Here is a 26,756-nt window from a genome sequence, read left to right as displayed (position 1 = left end):
GGCAATAGATCGTCAGATAATTATAAAGCTAATTAACAGACCACGTGTGTCGAAACACATTGTAGCGGTCCAGGTTACTGTAACGAATTGCTGTAACTGTACATACTTGTTACAGTCGACGTGTCTCGCGGAGGAAAATTGAGAGATTATACACCGTTTTATAGTCGTCATCTCTCTCTGTGCGGTTGGAACTGCTCAACGACAAGTAAATTGAGATCGCGAAATGAAACGATGCGATCGAATCACGGCTTTTTAACGGCTCCATGGTAACAATCAACGACTGGCGTCATAATGCTTCGCAACGTTAATTAGTCTGACGCGGTACAGTCTCTATAATCCATGTAACACAATTCCTTTTTGCTCGCGGTTTCCATGGCACAGCCACGTAAAAATTTAGTACGTCGATTTCCTCCCTTGGAAGTAACGCGAACGTGGGCGAATAAAGTCAGTTATATTTAAGAGAAGTCGAACTTTAATCGTTCATTAAATGAGATTCTATCGCAAACATTAGATTTTTCAAAATAGATTCAATTAATGAAAAATATCATGTAAAATGTTCAAAATCAACTATCTGAAAATAGATATAATAAAATAAATATTGTTTTATGAAGAGTCGAATTTAACTTGCAAGAATGTTATAAGAAATAATAATGTTGCAAGTAACGTGCAAAGCTCGATTGGATGATATAAGGTAATCGGAGGAAAATAATTTTAGATTTGAAGGAACTCTCTTTCTCTCTAACGCAAAAAGGATCCTGCTCATTATTCAAGTCCTGTGTATGGTAATTTCCGAGGTCTCATTAAACAAATTAATTATGCTTGCATTACTTTCCTTCGTCACAAACGAAGTTTATCTTGTCAGGTCGCTTGACCTGAATGAGGTGCCTCGTGTCTCATTGTCGTTGATACGCGTGTGAATCAACTTAATTAGAAATGAAGCTTGCTACCTTTTAGATCTGCTATTCAATTGTGTATGCATTTTCCTAATATCTAAGAGATCCGTCTGCTCATATTTATTGCTGACGTTATTATGATAAAATAATTTCATGAGTATACATAATTAGAGCAATGGCTTATAAGTCACTATTATTGTAAGAAGTGAGATAATGATGTAAAAATTTTCCATACTAAAAAAGGGGGTCAATTGTACATATCTTTCGCATATTATACCGTGTATTTTATAAATAAAAGTGAATTTTATATTCATAATCAAATTAAATTCAGTTTTAAGTCTAAATCTAAGGTAAGATAATGGTGATTCGGAATAGAGCAATTGATTTGATTTAATTTAATGGATTAGTTTGATTTGATTTAATTTAGTTGATTAATTAATTAACTAAGTGATCTAAATTAATTGATGAATGAATTAATTGGTATATTTAGATTGGATTAAGTTAGTGCAGAAATAAAATGTAGACTCACTAGGATAAGTGGATTTAGCATAGATGTTGGATAAGTTAGGCATAGATGGTAAGGTATGAATGGATGTGTGTGTAGAATCATTGTGAACCAAGTCTTTTCTTGGCAAATTTCTTGGCAAAAAAAAGTATTTTTATATTCATGATCAAATAGAAAAAGTGTATTTGTCAACATAACTGTAAAAACGTAATTGTAAAAGTACCCGAAAGAAAAAACCGAAAGAAAAGTATTAATCAAATTTACAATTAGTTAATATTTTTTTCGTATACAACTAAAATTTGTATCTGCATATATCAAAAGTTCGTTAATATATATATATATATATTAAATTTTTTATTAGAATTTTTTATTTAGAATTTTTTATTAGAATTTTTTATTTAAAATTTTTTATTAGAATTTTTTATTTAGAATTTTGATATTTAACAAATATGCAATAAGCCGGTTAGTAATAAAACGCAAAAAAGGTAAACATTATATGAGAACAAAAAATATATATCTTTTGAACAGTATGATGTATTAATACATCATTAATATTATACATATTAATATTCGATATATATTATTTTAAATACACTTGTACTTATTATATATAATTATACTTATTGCAGTTGCGGAACATTGCAATGCTATCGATTTAATAGAATAAATTATTGTTTCCTTGTAATTTCATAATTTAATATAAAATGTAATGTAAAGTTTGTTATATTTAGTGAGTTGTAACGGAGATGTAATAATGCAATGCAAGCTTGCTAATTCTTTTTTCTTTAACATACTACTTTAAATTCCGTTTTACGATCTATAATTCGCGACAGAGAATTCAATTTATAATTTCATGCGCCGTATATTCTATTGTATGCATGTATTTTAATATGCATGCATTTTCTTTCAAATGTTTTTGTATTATACGATATATAAATTCATAAATAAAATTCTGCCTCGAGTTACGAATCGTTTAGCTTACAAAATAGTTAAACAAGAAATAAACTGCTTTCATGTCATCTCGTTATCTTCTTTTTTCTTGCATCCTTGAAAAATAATTTGGCAGACCGGGAATTGAATTTGATCGATATAATACTTGCAGACCTTAGATGCATCGAAAAAATAAATTTGGAAAAATAGAAAGAGAAACTACTGCTCTCAAAGGGAGAGCAGTAGTGCTCACCTCTGGCATCGCGGCCGAGCAATATTCCGGATAGGAGGAGAACACATAGAATTCTTCCGCACCGACGAGACGATCGATTCGCTCGTGGCGGATCGCAGCCACGTGCGACATCGAACCTTTCGCGGCACATCGGGCACGTTTCTCACCCGGTGGCGAGAGCGAATCGAGGCTTGATTCAAAGGCCTTTGTGTCACCTGCGTATCGTCCTCGGCTCGTCCGGCGTGGAAGCGCTGCTCCTCACGTGTCGCCGCATCAGGAAAACTGCAGCAGGTCTGCACAAGGCATCCTGTTACACGGCTTCCGCTGTAACACCGCCGTGACGGTTCATTATCACGTCTTGCGTTCCGTTGATTAACACTAATTTGCCCTCCGTAGTGATGTAATCACCGAGGCAATCTGAGAAACCCCGAATCCCGATAGATCAATTAACGCGTCCACGATGTTGCCCTTTCATCAGTTATATTTTCTTTCCTCAAATGTCCACGTAGAGTGAAAACTAGACTGAAAAAAGCTACGTAGACAATCATCGTCATCCGAACAAAGTCTTCGATGACACTCTCCCCCGCGTGATACAAGGGTGTGTTCTTTTTCCCGCGTGATCGCGGATGTTGCATTCAACTCGCTGGAATTTAATAACGTTGACTGCGGCTTTTGCGGCTCACATATCTACATGCGTCCTGGATTAAGGCATAAATCAACTTGGCGCCTCGAAAGAAAGCTTCCATGGAAGTTTACAGGATTTACGCGGGTTGCGTTATTACGTTACGGTGTTATTTTTTTACGAACAAATCGCGCTCGATAATCCCGGCTTTCGCCTGAGTTTATTATCACAATAATCATTTTTCCTCTTTCCGGTTTCCGATCGCGAACGATTTCTTTTGATTCTAAAGTACTCTTCTTCATAGACACGACAAACTTTGTTTACGGACTACAAGATGGTTTTCTTTTCAAGTTTCCCATATAGCGAAGATCCACTTCAGCGACGAGAGACCGACAAAGTACTAACTGTTTCTTATCAGACACAGCACCGTCATTTCCCTCCACGCGACCTTTCCTTCCACCTTTCGCCGACATTCTTAGATACACACCGCGATCTTAGGTACACCACTTGGTTTAACTTGGTGACCTCGAGAGCATCCATTGAGAGCGTTGGCTGGGTGTTCGACTCGAGGAGGAGCGTCTCTGTCGATTCCTATAGTCGCACTACCATCAAGTCGCCTTGCTCTAGGAAATCTGCGCTGTTACACTTTCGTCGGCTTCTTCGCGGAAGAAGGAGAAGAGAAAGAGAGTGAGAGAGGATCTTTCCCCGCGATCTTTAATCTCCGTTTTCTTCCGCGCTCTAAATTCGTTAGCCGTGACTTTTTTTTTTAATAACTTACTTGAATTCAAAGGGCGAGACGCAAAATACATTTCGGGTCTTAGATGCGTGAAATCGAGGCTACAATGTGAAACATTTACATACGACCACGCTAGAGTCACGAAGCCTTGTAATGATGTGCCGTGATACAGGGCTCGAGATTTTATGACACACTTAACAACCTAACGTTAAAGTGAGATTTACGGGTTTATAGTGTTAAAATCAATAAAACATTTCATAACCATGTAATATTTCTACAAAATATCATAAATTTGATGATCCAAACAAATTTTCAATTAAATCGATTCTAAATATATTTTCTTTTACACACAAAGATATAAAGATTTATTCTTAATTTTTGAAATTATTTATCAAGGCAAAAAAAAAAAAAAAATTCTGTAAAATTTGCAAATACATTCAGCAAGTAAAAAAAAGGATAACTCGCGAAGAGTAAAATTCAGACACGTATAATAAAATCTCTGTGATACGTTAATTTACAGGAGAAACTGGAAGTAGGTAAATATAAGCTCAAGGTGAGGAGGTTGAGGTGCAACAGGTTACGCGACTTGTTTTTGCGCTTACGTCAGAAGTAAATATGTAAATTACAACGAATGTAAATGTGTGGAATTAGAACTCATGGCTATTTATTTATATATCAGCAAAATGCGCACGTTACACTTACATAATAAAAACAATGTTTGTTACAAATTGCAGTTCTTATTAGTCTATCAATTATCGTCGCATAATATTAATGCAATCACGAATGACGTAAAGAATAAAGTAATTTATATAACATGAAAGAAAAAACGACGTACCATTTAAATTTCAAATTGCACGAGATAATTCAAAAAGATATGTCTTGTTACATATTCGCTTTTTATACATGTATGACGCGAACAAGCTACCTTATAATTAAATGGAATACGAAGAGACCGATATGTTAACAACAATATTTGCAGTCACATAAAGTAATTTAAAAAGAAATCCTGTAGGATCTTTTTATCGCGGCATTATTTATTATATATTTTTGTCACTTTGACATTTTCGTCAAATATACGGGTATATATTAAAATTCTAAAAACACACGATCGGAAACCGAAAACTTCGTCGTTAATCTCGTTCCTTCAGAAACGAATTTCCTTTATCGCACAAATATCGCGTGAATATAATCGAGCAATTTTCTTCCATGCACGTTTGCGAATTTGCTAATTTCAAATAATTCTAGCTATCGCGAAGATTCTCGAAATGTAAATCAGGCTACTTTCTAACACATTTGCGGACGACAAGATTCCTCGCAAGTATTGTGGGAGTAAGTTTGACCTATCAAGAACACCTCTTCTCCTCCTCATATCGCGACGCGAGTCGCGGCTTTTACGCGGCTTTAGCCGTTCGTTCGCGGTCGTTGAGACGTATCAAGGAATCTGCCGTCGGCGGTCTGAAAATACGCGAACAGTATATTCACCGACTGACCGACTGACTCATCTAACTGCGAGGAGCACAGGAGAATGGTCCTTGTATACATCGTGCTCGAACATAGCGGTACTCGTCGACGTACACGCGACGGCGATCGTGCACAGCGATCAGTTACGGAACGATGCGCAGTGGAGTTCCGATCAGCGCGATAATCGAATGGAGTATAGAAAAAAAAGAGGAAACGAAAGAGAGAAGGAGGGGAGGGGAAGGGAAAGAGAGAAAGTGGGTGAGAAAATGTGTCGCGCGGAATGCGACGTTAATTGTTACAACGTTAATTGTTGTTTGCGATTTAATTGGGACAGGATAAAAACCCTGGGTGAGAACCGATACGTTTCACTGTAACGAGGTTGCTTGATTGTACTATCGTTCAAAGAATAATAATGCAATCGCTGTTATCTAAACAGCCGATTTAACAAGTCATTTGCATAATGCGCGAACTTCCGGGATTAGTTTCACGTTCAATGTATTCATTGTAAAAACGGAAATTTGACTTTTGGAACGCTTTATTTATTCCAATTCGTGATGTATTCTTCTTCTTTTGACAAAAAAAAGATGATAATGCGCGAATTTCCGGGATTCGCGTCACGTTCAGTGTATTCATTGTAAAATGAAAAATTTGATCCTTGGAACGCTTTACTTATTCTAATGCGTCTTGCATTCTTCTTCTTTAAAAAAAAAAATTATATAAATAAATAAATAATCTATTTTAGCTCGATGGACACAGTAATGTCATTTGTTTGTATAAGATTTTTATATGCATTCTGCAGGAAAATAGACGATAGTACAAGTGCTGTAGTGAGAGAGAGAGAGAGAGAGAGAGTGACACAGGCGACAGTGACTAAATGACATGCTTTTATACTTAAAATTACGTAATTTGAGAAAAGAAACATTTCGTGCACTGAATGCAATTATACGTTCAAGAAACAAGTCATTGTTTCTGTCAAGACAAAAGATTGGACATGATGGAGAGAATCGATGGGAGAATAATGTTGAATCACGCTATGGCTCTTGAGTGTATCACTTTCGCGAACATCGCGATGTTAATTGCAGCTTTATGTAAAAGAAATTGTTTACGAAAAAGAAATGATTGTATGAAGAAATTAAATCACATATAAAGATATTGAAATTATTTTCTAATACCTACGTAAACACACTAATGTGCGATGTGACAATACATTCTGTACAATTTGCAAAGCATTAATGCCGGTTAAAGATTAAATATAAATTAAGTTAATTTGGTAAATTTAAATAATGGAAAAATGCATTAACGTGTTCGTTTGTTTTACTAATTTGTAATGGAATTAATACACTCGAATAATCGCATTTTTCTCTTAGCGTTTCCTGTTAGAAAAATATGAATAATATACAAGCATTCTGTGTACGTATGGATCGCTGAAAATTATAATTAAAAGAGACTACACATTTTTAACAAAAATCGAGAAAACGACTATCAGTTATAGAAAAAAAAGGATGATATTTAATTTAAATTAATGAAGCTGTTTTGATTTCCACGTTAAATGTTAATATGCAGCATTATGACAAGCAACAATTATCATTAATATCGCGTTTTCTCATGATCGTCGAATGAAGCTCGCTTTTTGTCATCTTCCGCACTTAACGTAGGCGTTATGTCTGGAAATTCCTTATTGTATTATTAATTTTTTGTTATCTTCTGCAAGTCATTTTCCATGACATGACGGGGCATAAATTTTCAGTTGTAGCCGATAAGAGCCAGATAAGATTTTATTAAAAAGAAAATCTTGCGCTGGCCTCGGTCGGATAATATTATAGGATGTGGTCAATATTTATCGTGAAATATAATACATTTCAAAAAATATAATGTGAGTAACATAAATTTTATCTTTAGACATAATTTCAAAAAATAATAAATATTGAAATTTGAAAGACATTATATAACGATAAGAGATTTTCGCTCAAAAGTGAAAAATCGACTTTAAGTTTCTCCCTCGCGGATTACATAAATTATTCCGCGCGCGCGCGCGATGATCGGATTAATTTCGCCGACGGAATCGTTCGATCCGTTTCACTTGCATTTTCTTTTTACGCACGCATTTCATCGAAATTTCACCCGGCCTGTATCCAGGGATATTCCTGCATCCTCTACTTTGGTATACAAATAAAAACAATGATAATGTAAAGGTAACCCATCTACGCAACCGGGCGTATCCTACCGTGATCGCGTACGGCACGTCAGAATTCCGGGAGAATTTCGGAGAGAAAACGGGAGAATAGCATTGTCATGCTAAAACGAGACTCGATCTCGATGATGACGATGCATTCGTACGTAAAATTCGCGCGACATGCATCACGAGCTCAACACGTGAAAAATGAACCTTACCAATCGGTAAACTTACTTATCATTTCAACGAGGAGATGTGCCCGTAAAAAGGGTGCGCAAGACGATTATTGTAGGCCAGGAAAAAATTTTCATTGAAAAAATAGCCAGTCATAAGCAAACTACGAGACCCAATTATGGATTATTCGCGATTAGCTGAGCGCTAAGCCACAGATTTGATTGACACCGTGCGTGGTCGATTGTATCGGTTTTTAGTATGTAATACCACAGAGAAAATCGATTCCATTCCTATTAACAAACGCGACTTATCAGTTGATTTTAAATCATATATGCATACATATACGCAAAATATGTTAATTAAAAGGGCGGATTTGCTCGCGGCGTTTTGCTAATAAACAAATAATCGGCGATATTTATTAAATTAAAAATTATGCGTCGGTGACGTAACCGACCGTTTCCACAAATTTGCGTGTGTTTGTCGGTAGGAGATTAAAGGCAAAAGAAAATAAATTTAGATTGATAATACGGTTTATCTCGCTGTAATTAAGCGATCGCATCTTTTTTTTTTCTAGCTGCAACTGATAATTGACCAACGCATGTATCGTTCGATAGTGTAAGAAAGTGCCCATGTAAATAAAATCAGCCGCAAGTATACTTACTCACCATTCACACGTATGTGTGATCGTATCCAAGGAAAATATTAAACACTTGAAACATCAACGGATATTTCCGAGTCTCGTTTGTTTACACAATGCAAACATAATGTAAATACCTAATCATGCATTTATTTTCACGCAATATTTAAAATAATTTGGTAAAATTATATATTTTTTTGTATATTTAATAAGATAAAAAAAAAAAAAAGAAATAGAACGGCTCCAATGTTGAGATAAAAAACAATGGAATAATTTCTAAAAATACCTTCAAGCGTTAGATATATTTTGTTTCCTTCGAGAAAAGCAAAGAAAAGTCATGTTTGAATAATGAAAATAAAGAAAATAGAAAATAGCAGATACATCATAAAGGTTAGGTACACTCTCGTGTTTGTAGAATGATAGATTAATAGAATAACGCATAATTAATTTCATATCTTACTGGATATGTAAAACAAGAATGTTCGTAATATAGTCTAAAGTATAATAATTTCTTGTAGATGCAACGCATTTGCAGTTCGTCCTTAGAAACAACTTTATGTCATATTATATCAATCTTTTAACGTCGTAAACTTCGTTTTCCATATAGCTGACATGTAATTTACTTTAGCGGATCGTTTACATGTAAATTGCGCCTTTTTACATCTTGTTTTGCAGCGCAAAAAAGAGCAAGGTTAATTTTATCGAAATTACTGCACGGTCGCAATTAATTTGATCTCAGTTCATGATATGACCGCAAATATATGCAAGAATGTATATCTGATAAAATCATATATCTTAAACAACTGCTTTGCGATATTTTTATTTTTTAATCATTTATTAATCATAATAATTATAAAACTTAACAAAAAACATTTTTGCTGATTTGTTCTTCTTTCCGATTTTACGTGCCATGGCATATTAATTTTATTATTAAATCTTAGAGTATTTTGTTTTAATTTTACACTTGAACGTAGGTATACTATCAAGCGAACAGAACTTTTACATTTTCGTAGAAATTTTTAGATTTTTTGATAAAGTTAAATTAATAAAAAAAAAAAGAGAAAATTTATAAAATTGTTATAAGATATAGATAAAATATTAATGTGTCTATATATACATTATTATATAAATTTCATATACGGAGAAAGTTTTATAGAACAAATTACATTAAAAATATATTCTTTTTTACAACATTTGTTAAAAAGCTGGAACATGCCAACATTACGATATTTCTTTATTATGAATTATGCTTTTGTCTGTGCTTCAAATATTTAAATAATTACGATAATCCTTTCTATAATATGTATGTAATATTATTAAATACAAATATTATGATTTCTTCTATATATTAATATGTTTTACAATTATATTATAATAAATATATTCATATTAATATAATTCATATTAATATAATTTCACATTTATATAATTTCAATGTTTATATAATTACATATATTTAATATAAATTATATTGTAAGATGTTTACTATATTTTCCCGTATGTCAGTTCTTTAAAAATAAGATATTTCAATTTTATAAATTTTTTATATTTTAATGTAAAGATTATTTTCTTTCAAATGAAAATGTGCTAATTCACAGATAAAATTGAACTATTTAGTTATATATGAATAATATTACATTGAAAATGTCTTAAATTCAATCATGTGGATTAAATGATTACTTGATGTATTGACTGTACAATTAGAGCGTTGTAATTATCACGCCCGAGTATTGTAGATGACGTTTCATTAACGATACTCGTTACATGAGAATTTATCGACACCGATCGATAAAAATATTAAAAGTACCGTTTTTTGTACAAAACAATTCAAGTGTTGCAATTTTATTCAATCGTTAACTTCAATTAAACTTTTTTTTATAAATTGTTTTTATTGCTGACAAATAAAATTGAATACGTTAGTAGACATTTTGATTTAACAATAAAATATATATTAAATTGTGGTTGGGAAAAAGTTTAACATCAATGTCACGCATTTTATATGTGTATAACTGAAAGAAAACAAAAACTGTAAATAAGAGAATTAAAAGAAAACAACGGATGCAAAAACCAAATGTGTATGTTATTTCAGAATAATTGTCACAATGACATTACGTACATCTCCGAACTGATACCGTCGATGCAGTGACAGTAAATCGAATTTCTCAATCTCTTTAATACTTTCTCGTCACTTGTTTTGTCCAATCGGTAAGCAGCTTTTGTTTAATAACGCACGTTTATTCATCACACATAAATATTATTATTATTGTTATAATTATAATTATTTTTTTCATGCGTTTTTGCACATGCAACTTGTGATATGCGGAATCGCGCTCTAGCATGTAATATTAAAATTATATGTACGTACCTTTTGAACGAATATTTAGGACGAAACCGATGCGGAAAGAGTCGGATTTACAATGAAAGTTTGCGCGGCGAAAATAAATCTACGTTAATTAGATGTGTGTCAGATATGAAGATGTAAAAGATACATCTTTGATTTTTCGCGATAACAAAAGTGGGTTCCTCCAACATTAGTTGGATTAAACTAAATATAAATAAAAAGAAATAAGATATATATAAAGATGAAAAAAAAATAAGATTTTCAGCAAGTTTCTTATTTTCGATGGAACAATCAACAAGAAAGGTTGTAGTTCTCTTATCAATAGTTCAAAACAAGTAAGTTTCGACTTCTAGAATTTAGAAAAAAATGTGTCCGTAAGTTTGCGACGGTGAGTTGTTATAGTGCCTGTAACAATGTACGAATGTTCAATATTATCCTGTATTGTTTAAGTATCTTTCATCCAACGGATATATTGAGCTCGTTAGTCTGAATCGACGAGACTATTCCGACGATGTAGCAGTTGTCCTATTTTCTGTTCGTAATAATCGTTTCGTGTTAAAAAAAAAGCCTATTAATTTTGCTTTCACGATTTTATTGTTGTTTACTTGTTTTTAGAAACTGTCACTAAAAATATCCCATTAATTTGCTCAAAGCGAAATTTGCTACAACTATAGCGCGAGCTCGTTTTCACGATTGGTTATTATTTGTTTTTTAAAAACTGTCACTGTGCTAGTCATTTTAATCCCGTTACTATTTCAAATAGTATAGATGTAGAATATTTTATAATTCTAAAAACAATTAAATTTTTTAATTTGAAGTTGCTGTTCTCTTTTATTGTATAGTGTGCTTTTTACGAAAGCTTATTATCCGCTTTTTTTATATATATAATTAAAATTATATTACTCTATAAATCAATATAATCACAGTATAAATAAGTAATTATACATTTTCTATCTTGCTGCCTCGGTGACGTCCTAGTAGCATATTAATATTTCGTAGAAGTATTTCGATAATAATAAACTGATTACGAGAAATATGATTAGTATCACGAATTGGCAGTCTAAGCAACTGGGTCAAGATTCTTACTTTAACAAACCGAAAAAAAGAAGATAAAAAAAAATAAAAAAACCAATTTCTTTTCTACTGCCTCAAAGAAATTGCAATTTCATTTAAACACGTCCATGGAATGTAATTTGGTTTAAAACACTTATAAAACGTTTCCGTTTTTCATTGTAATCACTTTCCTTTGCTTGATAACGAGAGAACGAGGTCGACGTCAATGGATTTACTCTCTATACAAAAATTACTTTGCACAAAACATTTCAAAGGTCATTGCGATTCGAAACTCTTTAATTTCTCCGGATACAGAAAGAAAGAAAGAAGACGATTTTTTAAGTTTGGGAAACTTCACTGTGTTGAAGAATAGTAAAGCGATTCAGATGAAGTCTTCATGAATTAAACTCTACCGCTAAGTATTAATCTCCGGCATTAAGCATTAATGAATGCCACGTTAATATCGAAAATACAATAATAATTTTCGGTAATAATTTTCGTGGAACGTCACCCTATCATGTGTGCGCTAAACCAGGTATGTTAATGTTGTTGATTATTATTACGGGTACTGGACGCAAGAGAGTTGATATTTTATAACAGTAACGATGCTTCGTACGTATAGTATAATATTTTTCATTGCGAAATACAAGAGAAAAATCTAACTTGAAAACCAGGACATTGTAATTCGAGGAATATTACAGTTATACATTTTGTAACGTCGAAAAATGCTTGGGATAGTCCATCAGGTTTCATTATCAATCTTAATCTGTGAGAGTGCATGTGTGAGAAATATGATATGAAACGCATAAAACATATGTATATTTTTCAATTGTACGTCATTTTGAATTTGTAACGCAATAACATTCCATAATCATGTATACCTAGCATACATAGCATACAAAGTTATTAAATATACGATGATAATTAAAATATCTTATATTTTGTATTAAATTCATTCGATTCTTTACCATATACGTACCTATATTAGAAACATATTTTAAAAAGATTTTTATTTTAAAAAAGATTTTTTTTTTTAAGTTACAACATGTAGCAAACGCTAAATTATGTAAGTTTTCAGGAAAGACAATAAATACCTATTACATTACAAGTGATGCAAAATGCCAGACAATTATATATTTTTTTTATGACTTTTGTTATTATTGATGTATCTGACAGTTTAATAAAATTTCATTAATTAATCAGTTATATTGTCAAAATTTTGATCACAATAATTATTCTCGATTTAATCATAATGCAATTACGTTTTGCGAAATTGAGAGAAAGAGAAACTGGAGTAAATTACTTTGAAACTTACTTTGAAGCATTCATCAGCTTCATTTTATTTTGACAAATAAAATAAGTTTGTCATAACTTTGTCATAAACTGTGTAAGATAAGTTGCTGCTATTATAACTTAGAAGTCCCGAATTATACGTAGATTAAAAATTAATAATCAAATGCAATAATGTCGATAAAATTAATGCGATAGTTGATTTTAGTTACTAGTATTTGCACGTCCTTCAGTTAAATTTGCGTTCGATTGCCAGCACGAGATGACAGGGATGACCACGATTGGCATGGAATTATCGGATATCATTAATTAAGCAATTGTCAAGATCTCTCTCGTTGTACGAATATTGTTGTACATGCATATCGAATAATTAAATATCAAATAATGAAATTCAGCATGAAAACATGTACAATTTTCCAATGAAATTATCCCATCAGCGCACTCTTCAAGCATAATGAGCATCAACCCACACAAAACGTATAAGTAAGATTGGTTATCACATTCACGACGCATTTCACTTGTGTTTAAACATTAAATACAATTAAGATTATCAAAACTAATTACGTTATTATGATTAATGAATTTAGTCAATTTCTTAAAAAAAAAAAGAAAGAACATCTCAAGAAGTTTTATCTCATGATAAAAAGTGTTCATTCTCCAAAATTGGATGGTATCTAAATAAAGTCAGACACGTTTTATTTCAAGGTCACATTATGTCATTATAAGAAAATATGATAAATAGGTCAATCAATGTCAGAGTTAGATATTAAAAGTATGTTATAGATACATTGATATATGTGCTAATATAAAATAAATAATGATTCCTGAATAGATAATTAACATAATATTTTAATATATCGCTAGCTAAAGTACACTTTGATCTTTATACAAGATTATAGATTAATATAAAATATATGGATACTTAGTTTGATTAACTATTCCATTAAATCCATAAAAGCAAATTACTTCGTTTTCATTGGGTTGAGCAAGATCTGGGATATTCTCTCATCTAGGGAGTTGGTATGTCGGTATGGTCATATTGAAATAATGTGATATTTTTAGAAATAATCTTATAATCTAAAAAAATAAATTTACTATTATACGCATTGATAAAGCTACCTGTGGATTACTTAAATTAATAACATATAACTTTTCTGAATTTTTACTCTGTGCATCCGAAATTTTATTCAATTATATTATCGTAATAAAAATCTTAATAAAAATCACTTCAATAATTAATAATATTTTCGAATGAGTGAATAACCCAGTGAACCGTTTTGTACTCGCTCCAGAATAAGTTAGAGTAATGCAATGATCAATATTAAATTATTAAATTATTAAATGACGCAAAATTAATTTAATTTAAATTTAAAGTTATAATATTATATTTTGCATCTAAATAATATCAAAAAATATATAATATAAAATATAAATCACAGGGAAAAGATAAGTGCTATTATTCATAATTAAATTTTTAAATTATACAAATTAATAAATATTTAAAAATTTTCAAAGGATCTAAACAATTTTTTTTATATCTATTACCCAATTCTTTATCATAAAAAATAGGAATATTTAAATTTCAGTAAAATTCATTTATTTATTTAAAAAGTTCATTTAAAAAAGTTGGGATTACTGAAATTGCGAAGAGAGGTGATACAATTCTCGCCTACTCCGTAATTAATTATAGCACACACGTTAACTCTCGAGACGAAACTGAAAAATTTTAGTTACACGAATGCAGTGTCTACATGCTATTAAATTGCGAAAATGCCAAGATCTTCTTTTGCGTTGAATCGTGTAACTTAACTATACATACCTCACTTGAGATTTTCAAAAATCGAGCCCTGAAGTGCTCCTTCATCAGGTACATGTATGAATATGTATGAATCTTATGTCTCGACTCATGAATAGTTGATCCCCGTAGTTGGGATCATCATCAAAGTTCACAGTGATAACATACATCATCATCATTGCCATCATCACCTGAAAGATATCAACGCCACCCATTAATATCCCGACGGCATACCCGGCATACACTACATCGGCGATATTCGACTGCGCCACTCCGGTTCCGTTCCTGTAAAAGAGGGAACGCGCGCCGCCATCGTTCATTCACAACCACCTGCTCGACGGGGTAGCATCGTCTCGTTTCGTCTTGTCTTATCTTGTCTTGTCTTGTCTCGTTTCGGTGACATTCGCGACTACAAATAGGCAAAAGCGTGAACTGTTTTCTTTTTTTGGAAATCATCCTTGCAACAGCGACGCACGTTGTCGACAACCATCGCGACAGGATGAGAACCAAACTTCGCGCGACTTCCGGTCCCGTTTTCTCGCTCTACCTCCTGATCGTTCTGCTTGTAGTTTTGATTTCCGTCAGCGACAAGGCGCACGCTAAACGTGAGTATATCTTTATTTGTGTTTGCTCATTAATGCATTTCATTCTAGAATTTAAGACATGACACGAGGAATAGTCTGTCCAAAAATTTAGTGAAAACTTCATTCTAAAGTGGTCTGCGAAATAAACGGCACGAGAGCTGTTTTGCGGAATTTGATTATTTGTATACTAATTTGTGAATAAATCATTATATAGTTATAAATATATTTTACATCATTCCTTAGTCTGTTAGATAGTCGCTATCTTTGTTCGAATAATTTATCATAAAATTGTAAAAAAAAAAATTAATTCTCTTCAATGTTTTCAAAGACTGTAAGCGCGATATAAAATGTTGATATACATATATATATGGTGTTTCGGTGTCTTTTTTTTATTTTTTCGGTTTCTTTTCTTCACTCATAGATTTTTTAATCAATATGAAATTGAATGAGATCGTATTGTTACATATTACGGAATAAATGAAAAAAAATTTATTCTTTATTCATTTTTTTTCAATTAACTTTCTTATATTATAACTTTCTTCTATACAAAATTAAGGTGTACCAGAAGCATAAAAATATACTAAACTTTTAAAATTAGTTGAGAACAAAATAAGATGATGCTATACGTTTATATATTCTCTTATGAGCTATCAACTTGCTGACTTAGAGTCTTAAAAACTTTTAAACGTATATTGAATTTCTTATATCTATTAATTAACATTTTTGCTAGTTAATCCGTAAGTTTCTCTTTACACATATTACATAGGAAAATAATCCTACGTTGTTTGAGCATTTTTAGTACCTCGAAGAAATGAGATAACTAAAGCGTCACTAGAATTTTTTTTAGAATTATTTTATCTAATTATCAATTTTAATATCTTATTCCTATTTTTTCAAAAAGTGATTCTAATACCGAACAATTTTCTAAATTCTTTTTTATTTAATAAAATATCCTGCACAAACGTTTTTAAAATTACTCTTTGTCTATTAGTTATATGCAAAGTACAATTAAGTTTAATTCAAATATTACATTTTTCATGTAAAACAATCAAAAAGAAGTTATAAACAATTTGATAATCGGGAAAAATTCACGTACAGTTTTTTGTATATATTAAAATAAATTAAATTTACTCGTAAATATGTAATTTTTTATTTCTTTTTGCTATTATCAATATACAATTGATGATTTACATATAAAAAAGAATTTACATTGTAACTGCGTAATACTTGTTAGACGACATATGTACATAACGCATAACCATGTTAGAGAGTAAAATATTCTCCTAGTTGCAAAAGTATTTTGTCATTAAACGATTAAATAACCATGAGCACACGCTATCGATATGATCGAAAATTTTTGCCTTTTCGCGTGTCGCTCCTACATATTTACTCCTCCGCGTTGAAAAGTCAAAATGCAAATACGTCAAAAATGTCAAAAAAGTATGATGTTTATTCTGCTTGTTTACAGACGGTTCTATTTTTTCAGTTTTGTGCCTTCGTAAAAGTTATAATTTGAACAACGCTTTGATAGGTATTTCGCTTGTCGTCATGCCGAATTGTTTCGTCGGTATGACGTTGGACTGATCGTTTCCACTTTTCGTAAAGCCAAATCATCGAAATGGATTCATGCGGGGAAACTTACAAGCATTGAAAATGTAATTTTTCAGGAAATATGGTATGTCAGTCCTTTTTTCTGTCACAATTACGCTACATATGTTAACGCGTCGCACGAAATATGAAGAATTTCAATGTATCGCGCAATATAAGTAATGGAAATTTTTTCCAGTAATTCATTTAAGATAAAAAGCGACGTTAATGGAAATAATTTGAAAAATCGAGAGATATATGAATTAATTGTTTGATATAATTTTATTTATATTTCTTTGTTATAAAACATTCATTTAATAATCAACAAATTGGAGAAAGCAATCTTTTTATTTAACTAGATGTATGCGCGTATAAATTTTTATATCGTTAATCTTTGACACGTCTGTTTGAATTATTTATATATTTAAAAAAAAAAAGTGATTTTACAAAATTAAAGAAAATGGAAATCGTTACTTTTTGCCAAAGCAATATATGAATTTGGTTCGAATAAACAACATACGAATAAGTATCAATTTCAGAAAATCATTTTTCAATTTAAATTCAATCATTTAAAATTAATCGCATTTTATGTGTGTGACAAACTAGATATTACACGTAAGCGAAATGTATAATATGTTACGTATAACTACGGGCGTTATTAAATTTGTAACATCAATGATTTCATTTCCGTTTTGGAAAGTATGAGCCTCAACAATGCACGATATAAAATTCAGACAGTACATCGTAGATTTGATAACTGCATGCATCCTTTCTCAACTTCTATTTGGGTCTCCGCGAAGCAAACGATAGATTATTTCTGCGCGATGCTCTGTTGGGAAGTTCTGCTATTCTACGCAAAACTCGTGTAAAAGAGAATTATCGCTGCTCTATTGTAATGTCAAATCCGTTAACTCTCGCGGCTACGAAATGTTATAATAGCATTGACTGTTTGCTCATGTTTCCGTGACACAATTATCGTTCCTTACACGAGCTAGGAATAGTACAAGCGTAGGATTTGTGGACAGATATTGAGGACGCGAAACTATGTATGACAATCGATGTAGAAATCGAATGTCAATTAATTTTGATCCACTTTAATACTGCATAATTTTTTCAAATAATATCAATTAATTATATTAATCTCTGACTCTTGTAAATAAAATGTTAAGTATTAGTTTTTCCATAATTTTTCTATTGTAAAATTATTAGCATTTAATATTTCTATTAAAGATATAATATATGTGTATCAGAAAATTTTTTTTGCTTTACTTTTTTTCTATAAACTCAATGATAAAAACGAAACACTTTGTGTATGCATCCAGAAATTTTAAATTGTGATTGTAATGTAGCATCATAATATTGTTAATGTATCGTACAATATAATATGTAGCTACTATACAGTATAATATAATATGTAGATTATAATATATATAATATATATAAATTATATATATATAATATATAAATATTATAATATATATAAATCAAACTTTATATAGTTTTGATATTCTGAATCTATATTAAAAAATTAGCAACTTAATCGACTACGTTACGCAGTATTAAAAGTTGATGCAGAAAATTGCAATGCAGTTAGCACTTAATAAAACAGTTCAATTAGGTGTGTATAATAGGCAATTAATTGTGTATAATAGGCAAATATTGCATACACTATTAATAATTGTGCACCTAGCAACTTTTAATATAACTATTGTTTCTAATTTATGTTTCTAATTTTAAATATCAACCCTTTACTTATTTATATTTGTTACAATAATCAGTTTTGAGTTGGATACGTTTAATTTTCAATATCAATACTAAAATGTATACATTTATCCTTTAATAACTATTCCGTGTACAAGAATATTAAAATGAATTTGACAAATATATTATTCCGCGTGTCTACTTTTAAATAGTCGACATCGACATAATCGACATCAGTTAAAACACTTAAAGTAAAAAAAAGCAAAAATTAGTATTTAACTCAATGGCTGTTATTAGATTACTCATAGCTGTAACATCATTTCTATCTACATCGAAGAGCAACGAGGTTCTAAAGAAGGAAAGATAGAACTTTATTAACGCCAATTTAATTTTTCTTTGCTTTCTTTTTCTTCAAATTTTTGTTTATTTTGATATTTATATTTTTCTATATTATGGTTTTTCTTTCTTATAAATTCTACTTCGACGATTCATTATTCGCGATAAAAGTAAAAATCTATTCACAATTTTATGTGCCGCATATTCTAATGTATGTGTGTCTTATGATATGTATTTTACGTATCTGTTATTTCTTCAAATGTATTTTGTATTATACATGATATGTAAAATTATAAAAGAAATTATAGTTTCAAATTTTGTTGCAAATTACGAATCATTTAAAATAAAGTCATTCTTAATAAAAAAAAGGATGAATATTACACTTGTTAAAATACTGAAAGATAAATATATTTTCATATTTATTTACCTGAAACAACTTCTGCATACAAATGTTCTTTTTGAAGGAACATGTTTCACGCAGCTAACAAACTGCATTAATCAACGGCTATACAAGAAATTATATAATGTTTGCTATAACAATCACAATCATACACAATCGTATACAATCATCAAAGCAATATGGAATGATGTAAATAAAGATACATTGTGTTTATTCGATATTGTATCTCTTAATAACTGTAACGCGAGGAAAGTCATTATCACAAAAGTTTGCAAATTTTCAATTAAAATCTTCGTAATTTGAATGAAAATCATAAATGCATAATATGTTGCGAGAGTAGACAGCGTATAGGAACTGAAGAAAGATTCGACACTTTGCAAAAAAAATTTCCCATTTTTTGCAATAATTATATTTTTGTAATAATTATTAAACTTTTTTCCAGTGCGGAAAAAATTATTGCCACCACTGCAAAGTCGATTTAAATTTTAACAATGTTCGTCAAAGTGATGCGACAAGAATTGCACAGAAAATTTTTTGACAATTCCCAAATTTTATTCAATCTGTATAATACGTACAATGTTTTTGCAAAATGTATCCAAGAGGAGTTAGGAAACTTGATGATAAGATGCTGATAAATTTTGTAATAATACTTAAAATATATGAAATAGAGATATGTATATAAATAAATGCGACAGGGGTAGAGAATAACAAATAATATAAAGAAAGAAAAATATATGTGGAAGCAACGCACACACGTATAAGAACGAGTTTTAATTATTCGATTTACAAAAATGTACTGTACCAATATAACCAAAATCTAAATTTCTAAATATATGATTTGTATCTTATATTATCCCGCGTAAAAAAGTAAATATTTCTGCATTAAATTCTTGAGATACCAAGTAAGAAATTACAAGTTATATAAATTGCTAGAAGATAGTTGGCGGTGCAAAATAGTAGCAAACAAGAGTTAATTACGATTTTATAGATATTCTATCTATAAAATCGCAAAATCGACATTTTTATTCGTGTGCGCTATTGGTGTTACGGTGAAATGCACTTTGGTAGATTCACACTAGATAGATAGAATGGAATTACGTAATACACCAGTCCATTTCACTGTAAATGTAGCGGCTGCTCAGATCGAATTGTTCAGCCGTGACGTGCATTTTCGTGAGCGATGATGGATCCAGGTGTGCGGCTAAAGTGCAAAAGAACATTTATTCAAAAGGTCGGAGAGCACGAATATTTTTCTTGATAGGCGCAAATGTATTATCTCTTTAATGTAGATAATGAATTACTTGTGCGATTACGTTGCAGTTGTATCATCGGGAGCAACGTAAGTGTGACATATATTTATGTCGAAAAATGGCAGAAAGATGTGAGCGCTTAATGAGTTTCCTCGTAGTGTTGTAAAGTTCTTAGAAATGTAGAACACGTTGTAAACGAGATTGTTCGGCAGAAGGAAGGTCGAAACCGATGGTGGATTAATCAGCTTCGTTTCAGGTAGTAATTGAGTGAGCTCTGTGCGGAGAGCAAGTTGTTCCTTTAACGTTCACGAGTAATTTCAGCTCCGGCACGTATTATGGATTATATATTTATCGGTTTTGTTGGTTTTTCTCACGCATGCCCAGAAACTTGTCCGACATTTAAATTAAATATTCACGTGTTTAATGGACAAATTTATGCAAAGTCAGCTAAAATAATTTTGTCTGTACAAGCTACATGTGTAAATGTATAGACGCATATATCGATCGGAAAATTTTAAAAATATATTATTAAATTGCTTGAAAAATAACACTCGTGTTATAAACACGAAACTTTAAAATCTGAGCAACTAAGAGCCGAACGCGGATGGTAGTGCGTTAATTTCGTAGAAAATAATTTTTCTGCAAAACTGATAAATGCACAAGACACATATTTTTCTTGGTGTATTTACTAAGACCTATTCTTATTTAAATTCTTATTTTTGAGAATTTTATAAACCTCTATTTACCCTTCATAAAATTATTTTCTGCAAAATCAATGCATTACCCTTCGCGTTCGGCTCTTAATTGCTCAGATTTTAAAGTTTCGTGCTTGTAAAAATATATTATATGTTCATTAATTTTTATATTATACATTATTTTAATAATACAAGTTTCAATCTAAGCAGCATGCCAAGGCTAATATCCAAAAGCACGTGCTAAATAAAATATTGACAGTACATTTTTCCTGGCATATGCATATATTTTATCCTATAATCATAGATAAAAATTACTATGAGAGAGAAAGAAAGAGAGAAGTTATATTACATGTACTTTATAAACACAGTTATTAGTGCACTATTGGCGTTGTCGTCGCTTGCATCTGATTATGAGATCAAAAATTATTTTTTGTATTTATTTTTTAACAGATTTAAAATGTTTTATATAAAATCAAAACTGTTTTCTGTATATTAAATTAGATTTAAATGAAATTATTTTCTTTTGCATGGAAAAATACCTTTCAAAATAAAAAAATTGTGTTCTTTCAAAATGTATAATCTCTGTTTATGTGACAAGCATTTCAATGAATTTATTTCTAGATAATAGCCTCGTTAGAAAATTAAAATATATTCTGATTGATTTCTCGTGTTGAAGAGAAATAAATTTCATAAGTAATTTCTCTTTTACAGCAAGTACTTATTTAAAATTAAAACACGGGCTAAAAAATGTGGCTTATTTCGTATAATAAATATTAATATATTTTCGAAATCGAAGAGTTTCATTTTTCTTAGAAATCAACTTTATATAAATATGTAAAATACTACTACACATTTGTATTTTTTATAATTGAAAAAAACTTCAAAGAGAGAACTTATGGTTATAAAATACAACTCATTATTTTTGGATTATCGATATTTTTTGAAATCGTTTTAATGAGTGAATATCATGCAGTTGCGTATTCATTTTAGTATCAATTAGAGAAAAAATCTAACACGCAACCATCCCACAGTTTTAAGCTGTTTACTTTAGGAATAAGGCCTAAAGTAAACAGCTTAAAACTGTGAGATGGTTGCGTGTTAGATTTTTTCTCTAATTGATACTAAAATGAATACGCAACTGCATGATATTCACTCATTAAAATGATTTCAAAAAATATAATCCAAAAATAATGAGTTGTATTTTATAACTATAAGTTGATTTTTAAGAAAAATAAAACTCTTCGATTTCGAAAATATATTAATATTTATTATACGAAATAAGCCACATTTTTTAGACCGTGTTTTAATTTTAAATAAGTATGCTTGCTGTAAAAGAGGAATTACTTATAAAATTTATTTCTTTTCAACACGAAAAATCAATCAGAATATATTTTAATTTTCTAACGCGGCTATTATAAATGCCACAATATTTATTAAATAGAAACATTTGAGTTTATACATTTTGTTTATATAATATTGATGTATGTACACGTATATTCTGAGCGGTTAAGATCTACAGCAGATCATGAAGGAAATTTGTGGTATCAACAAAGAGAAGATATAGCTATTTATTTTTCAAAAAGCAATCTTGCTAAAGAAAACATACACAGTAGCATTTTTTACGAGCATATCTGGTTGGTGTGAAATATTTCTTGATAAATTTCGTAATATTTTAAATGTTTTATCGTATAAAAATAAATCTTGCTTTACAAAATATTTATGATAAGATTCATTCATTATCTATTTTATATAACATTTTATATAATATTTTGGCCTCTCTTCTCTGATTCAACTATCTGATATTTTACAAAATTTATTAAAATTAGATACTTTTTATTTTTCCATAAGAAATTATACATAGGGACTTAAGAAAATTTCGAAATTTTGGAAATTGTTTTTTTTTTTTAAATATTGATTCCTTTCGCAGCGCGAGAAGAAAGAAATACTGGCCGGAGGAGTACTAATAACTACGTTCGCAAAGGTATGATTTCGAAAAGACCACGGTACGCCAAGAAAACTGTACAGTGGACTTCTTTGAGAAATTGCAAATATTTTTAAGTCTCTATGTATATGTCTCTTCACTTTTCGCTTTAATATTAAAACTTATTCTCTACAATGACTTTCAATGAATAACTTATTGCACATTTTTTATTACAAAAATTTTTTCTGAAAATTTTAGTATCAATATATAAAAGTAGCGAGTAAGAATCTAAAAAAATAATAAATAATTTCAAACATAATACATATCGTTTGGTTGCATCAAATGATGAAATGGAATTAGATGTAAATAGACAAAAATATTTTTGTGGGTGCGAATGTCTACATAATATATTATATAGTTTATTATATAGATATATATATATATATATATATATATATATATATATATATATCATCAATATCGCATTTCATATTATTATCTTTCTTTGTAATCAAAATCATATCGATTGCCTTTATACCATAAATTACTCATGTAATTACTATCAATAATTATAACATGCCTCAGGTGGCTGTGCGTCATTTGGGCATTCCTGCTTCGGCGGCCATGGAAAAAGATTCGATTCGACTATGCGACGCAATACACTGCAGGAAAGTATTAGCCAGAAGTTTCAAGAATCTGAAGTACCATCGCCAAATGATGAATTATTCTACGTTCTTCCGAACGATGAATTCCGGGAACGTCCGGACAAGTCGTTACCTTTCATACGGACTCGTAAAGATACTCAACAATTCGACCCTTATCCTCTATCATCTTTAGTTAATCAATGGGTACGTATGTTTTGATAAAAACATAAATGGTAAGAACATACATCGAATATACAATAAAAGATTCTCCAACAATAAAAATAAAGAGATAAAACTTTTGCATTACCAACAATATTTCATATACAGGGTGTCCGATAATCGGACACCCTGTAAAAAAATCTCTCGTGTACAGATAGAGCGGATCAAACTGAGCAAAAAAGTCCTTTACCATTTTGCAGTTTTCGCAACCATTATTGAGAAATTAATTAAAAAATATCGATCAATTCGCGTCAATATATTAGCGCTCTGCGAAAAGACAGCTCGCTGTTACACGGTTTCTATGCGTGCGACTAGAAACCGCGTGACAGCGGGTTGACTTTTCTCGCCACATGCAAATACTTACACGAATTGGTCGATATTTTTAAATTAATTTCTCAATAATTATTACGAAAAGCGCAAAATGATATAGAACTTTTTTGCTCAGTTTGATCCGTTCTACCTGTACACGAGAGATTTTTTACGAATTATCGACACCTTGTATAATAAAATATATATATGCAAAAATAAATTGCATTTTTTATTTTGCTTTTTACTTATTTTGGATAAATATAAAAATAATTTTTATTTAATTATGTCCATGTAACACACATTTTAAAGCGCGAATGTCAAACTGATTTATGTTAGCTAATAGTCGTGTTTTCCCTGTTTATTCTTGTTTATTTAAAAAATGGAAAAAAGCAAATTTGAAAGATTTTATTGTATGAGTCCAAAATAAAAACGGTTCGCAATATCACCAAGCATTTGACCAGAGAACCGTCAACAAACGTACAGCCCAACATTGATTCAAAAAATTTTTTAATTAACAAGAGCCATAAAGATGAAGAGGGTCGCGGACGTTCTTTTGCGATTGGCGACAACTAATTGAGGACCATTATGGAAACGGACTCACGGAAAACGAGAGATAGCAGAATTAAATGTTGACCATTCGACATTTGCATTAAATTGGAAAATCAAAAATTGCAATTATTTTTGTAACAACCTGATGTATATATTTATATTATATATCTTGCGCTGTATAACTATTATGAAGCATACAATTAAAGAAGAATAATTTAAAATAATTAAAAATATTTAAATTCATTAATATTTAGGAAGTAATTAGAAATAATGAGGATAAAAATATCTTATAATATGTGCATATTACGTTTTTCAGATAGCATCTCATCGTCGTCCGCATCGCACAGATACAGATATTACTAATAAATAAAAGGAGTGTACAGATGAGCTACCTATACGTACGTCAAGATTAAGCAATTTCGTATCGCGCATATATATTTAAAAAAATTGATTATGTTATTTAAATTATTTAATTATGATATGCTTAAATTTGATTATTGTTTCATACTATTATTTTGTATATTTGTAATACAATAATATGATGCGTTTTCCATAATGTTATTTACATATTATTTATAAATCATTATAGAAAACTAAGGAAAAAATAGGTTTTAAAACTGTTGTCTCATTAACTCTTTCTAATATCATCTAAATATTTAAATTATTAGATTATAAGATATATAATTTATAATAATATACATACAGATTTCTTTTAAATGTATTTAAATGTACTTAAAATTTCTTTTAATGTTAAATATATTCTGTATTTTGTAATATTAACCCTTATTCTGCATTGGTGGGTTATTTTTGTCCGTGATTTTTCTAACAACGTCAATTCTCGAAAATGAATAATCATAAAATAATATTTAAGCAAATTATTTTTCAAACTTATTATTTCAGTCTTTATTTAGAAGAATTAAAAATTTATATAAATTTTTTTCAGATTTTTTAAAACACTTTTACATATTAATAAACTTGTTGAAAATACTCTGATCCACCTGTATAGGTAGAAGGTGCCAAAAACAACAATACGGAATAAGGGTTAATTTAAATATTTTGTACGCGTAGACTGCGTACCTAAACTGCTTTTATATATTAGATCGTTATCCTATGAACTCTGTTTGATTAAAACACAGATAAAGTTATAGTTTCTGTCAAATTGCATCTTCTGGAGAGATGCTATATTTCACGATGATATTATTCTCGGCAGATAAACACGAAAAGCTGTGTGAACCGTGTCGATAATATTCACTCATTGTCATAATAAATTATTCTCAATTTTATTGTCTGCTGTCAGAAAATTGATAATATATTGTAATCGGACGATAAACTATGAAAATTTATCGTATGTAAACATTATAAACATTTATCGCACAGTTGGTGATAATATGACTTATTTTTGCGAAATAAATGTCCGTAAAATTAATCAAGTTATTGAACTGCACAACTAATAGATATTATTTATTATTTTTAGATCCCTAATATAATTATACAGTAAGAAATTATGTCTTGAAGTTATACTGATACATATATTTATGTGTATTTTTTCTTTATAGCTTACGCGAAATGAAATAATAGTTCAATTAATTTTTTGTACCTTCCTCTTAATATTCGACTTAATTATTAATTATTTAATGTAATAATTATTTAAATTGATTAATCGCTCTAATTTATAAACTCTGATTTAATATGTAAAAAGAAATAAATGAAGTAAATATT

The 26,756-nt window shown here is 30.2% G+C and overlaps 2 protein-coding genes across 17 annotated transcripts in view; one reads left to right on the top strand and one right to left on the bottom strand.

The window, feature by feature from the left end:
• LOC140665310 (basic phospholipase A2 homolog 1) overlaps nucleotides 1-26,756 on the bottom strand; it is an 85,838-nt gene that overhangs the window by 4,084 nt on the left and 54,998 nt on the right. Inside the window, exon 1 of one of the 15 annotated variants that reach the window (XM_072891253.1) lies at nucleotides 14,867-15,017. The exons of 12 other annotated variants lie outside the window; for them this stretch is intronic. Coding sequence is in view for 1 of the 3 variants with exons in the window: in XM_072891248.1 (XP_072747349.1) it covers nucleotides 2,582-2,711 (130 nt within the window). In the remaining 2 variants the exon portion in view is untranslated. 2 more of the 15 variants (XM_072891252.1, XM_072891248.1) reach the window with 2 other exon arrangements.
• Nucleotides 15,175-26,754, top strand: LOC140665312 (neuropeptide CCHamide-2). 2 transcript variants are annotated; one of them, XM_072891266.1, is made up of 4 exons: nucleotides 15,175-15,447; nucleotides 23,323-23,376; nucleotides 23,902-24,164; nucleotides 25,354-26,754. In XM_072891266.1, exons 1-4 carry the CDS (start codon nucleotides 15,342-15,344, stop codon nucleotides 25,405-25,407), a joined length of 477 nt encoding a protein of 158 aa, XP_072747367.1. In that variant the 5' UTR covers nucleotides 15,175-15,341; the 3' UTR covers nucleotides 25,408-26,754. The 2 variants fall into 2 exon arrangements, with proteins under 2 accessions (XP_072747367.1, XP_072747368.1); XM_072891267.1 differs by lacking the exon at nucleotides 23,323-23,376.

The sequence above is a fragment of the Anoplolepis gracilipes genome, chromosome 4, assembly GCF_047496725.1.
Source record: "Anoplolepis gracilipes chromosome 4, ASM4749672v1, whole genome shotgun sequence".
NCBI lineage: Eukaryota > Metazoa > Arthropoda > Insecta > Hymenoptera > Formicidae > Anoplolepis > Anoplolepis gracilipes.
The sequence above is the reverse complement of the archived record's forward strand: the minus strand, read 5'-3'. Positions and strand labels throughout refer to the sequence as shown.

Excerpts from the sequence above, each read along its gene's own strand:
- LOC140665312 (XM_072891266.1), top strand. The coding sequence starts at position 15,342 with ATGAGAACCAAACTTCGCGCGACTTCCGGTCCCGTTTTCTCGCTCTAC. Across the intron at positions 23,377-23,901 it reads TAATAACTACGTTCGCAAAG|GTGGCTGTGCGTCATTTGGG; the intron begins GTATGATTTCGA and ends AACATGCCTCAG. Across the intron at positions 24,165-25,353 it reads CATCTTTAGTTAATCAATGG|ATAGCATCTCATCGTCGTCC; the intron begins GTACGTATGTTT and ends TACGTTTTTCAG.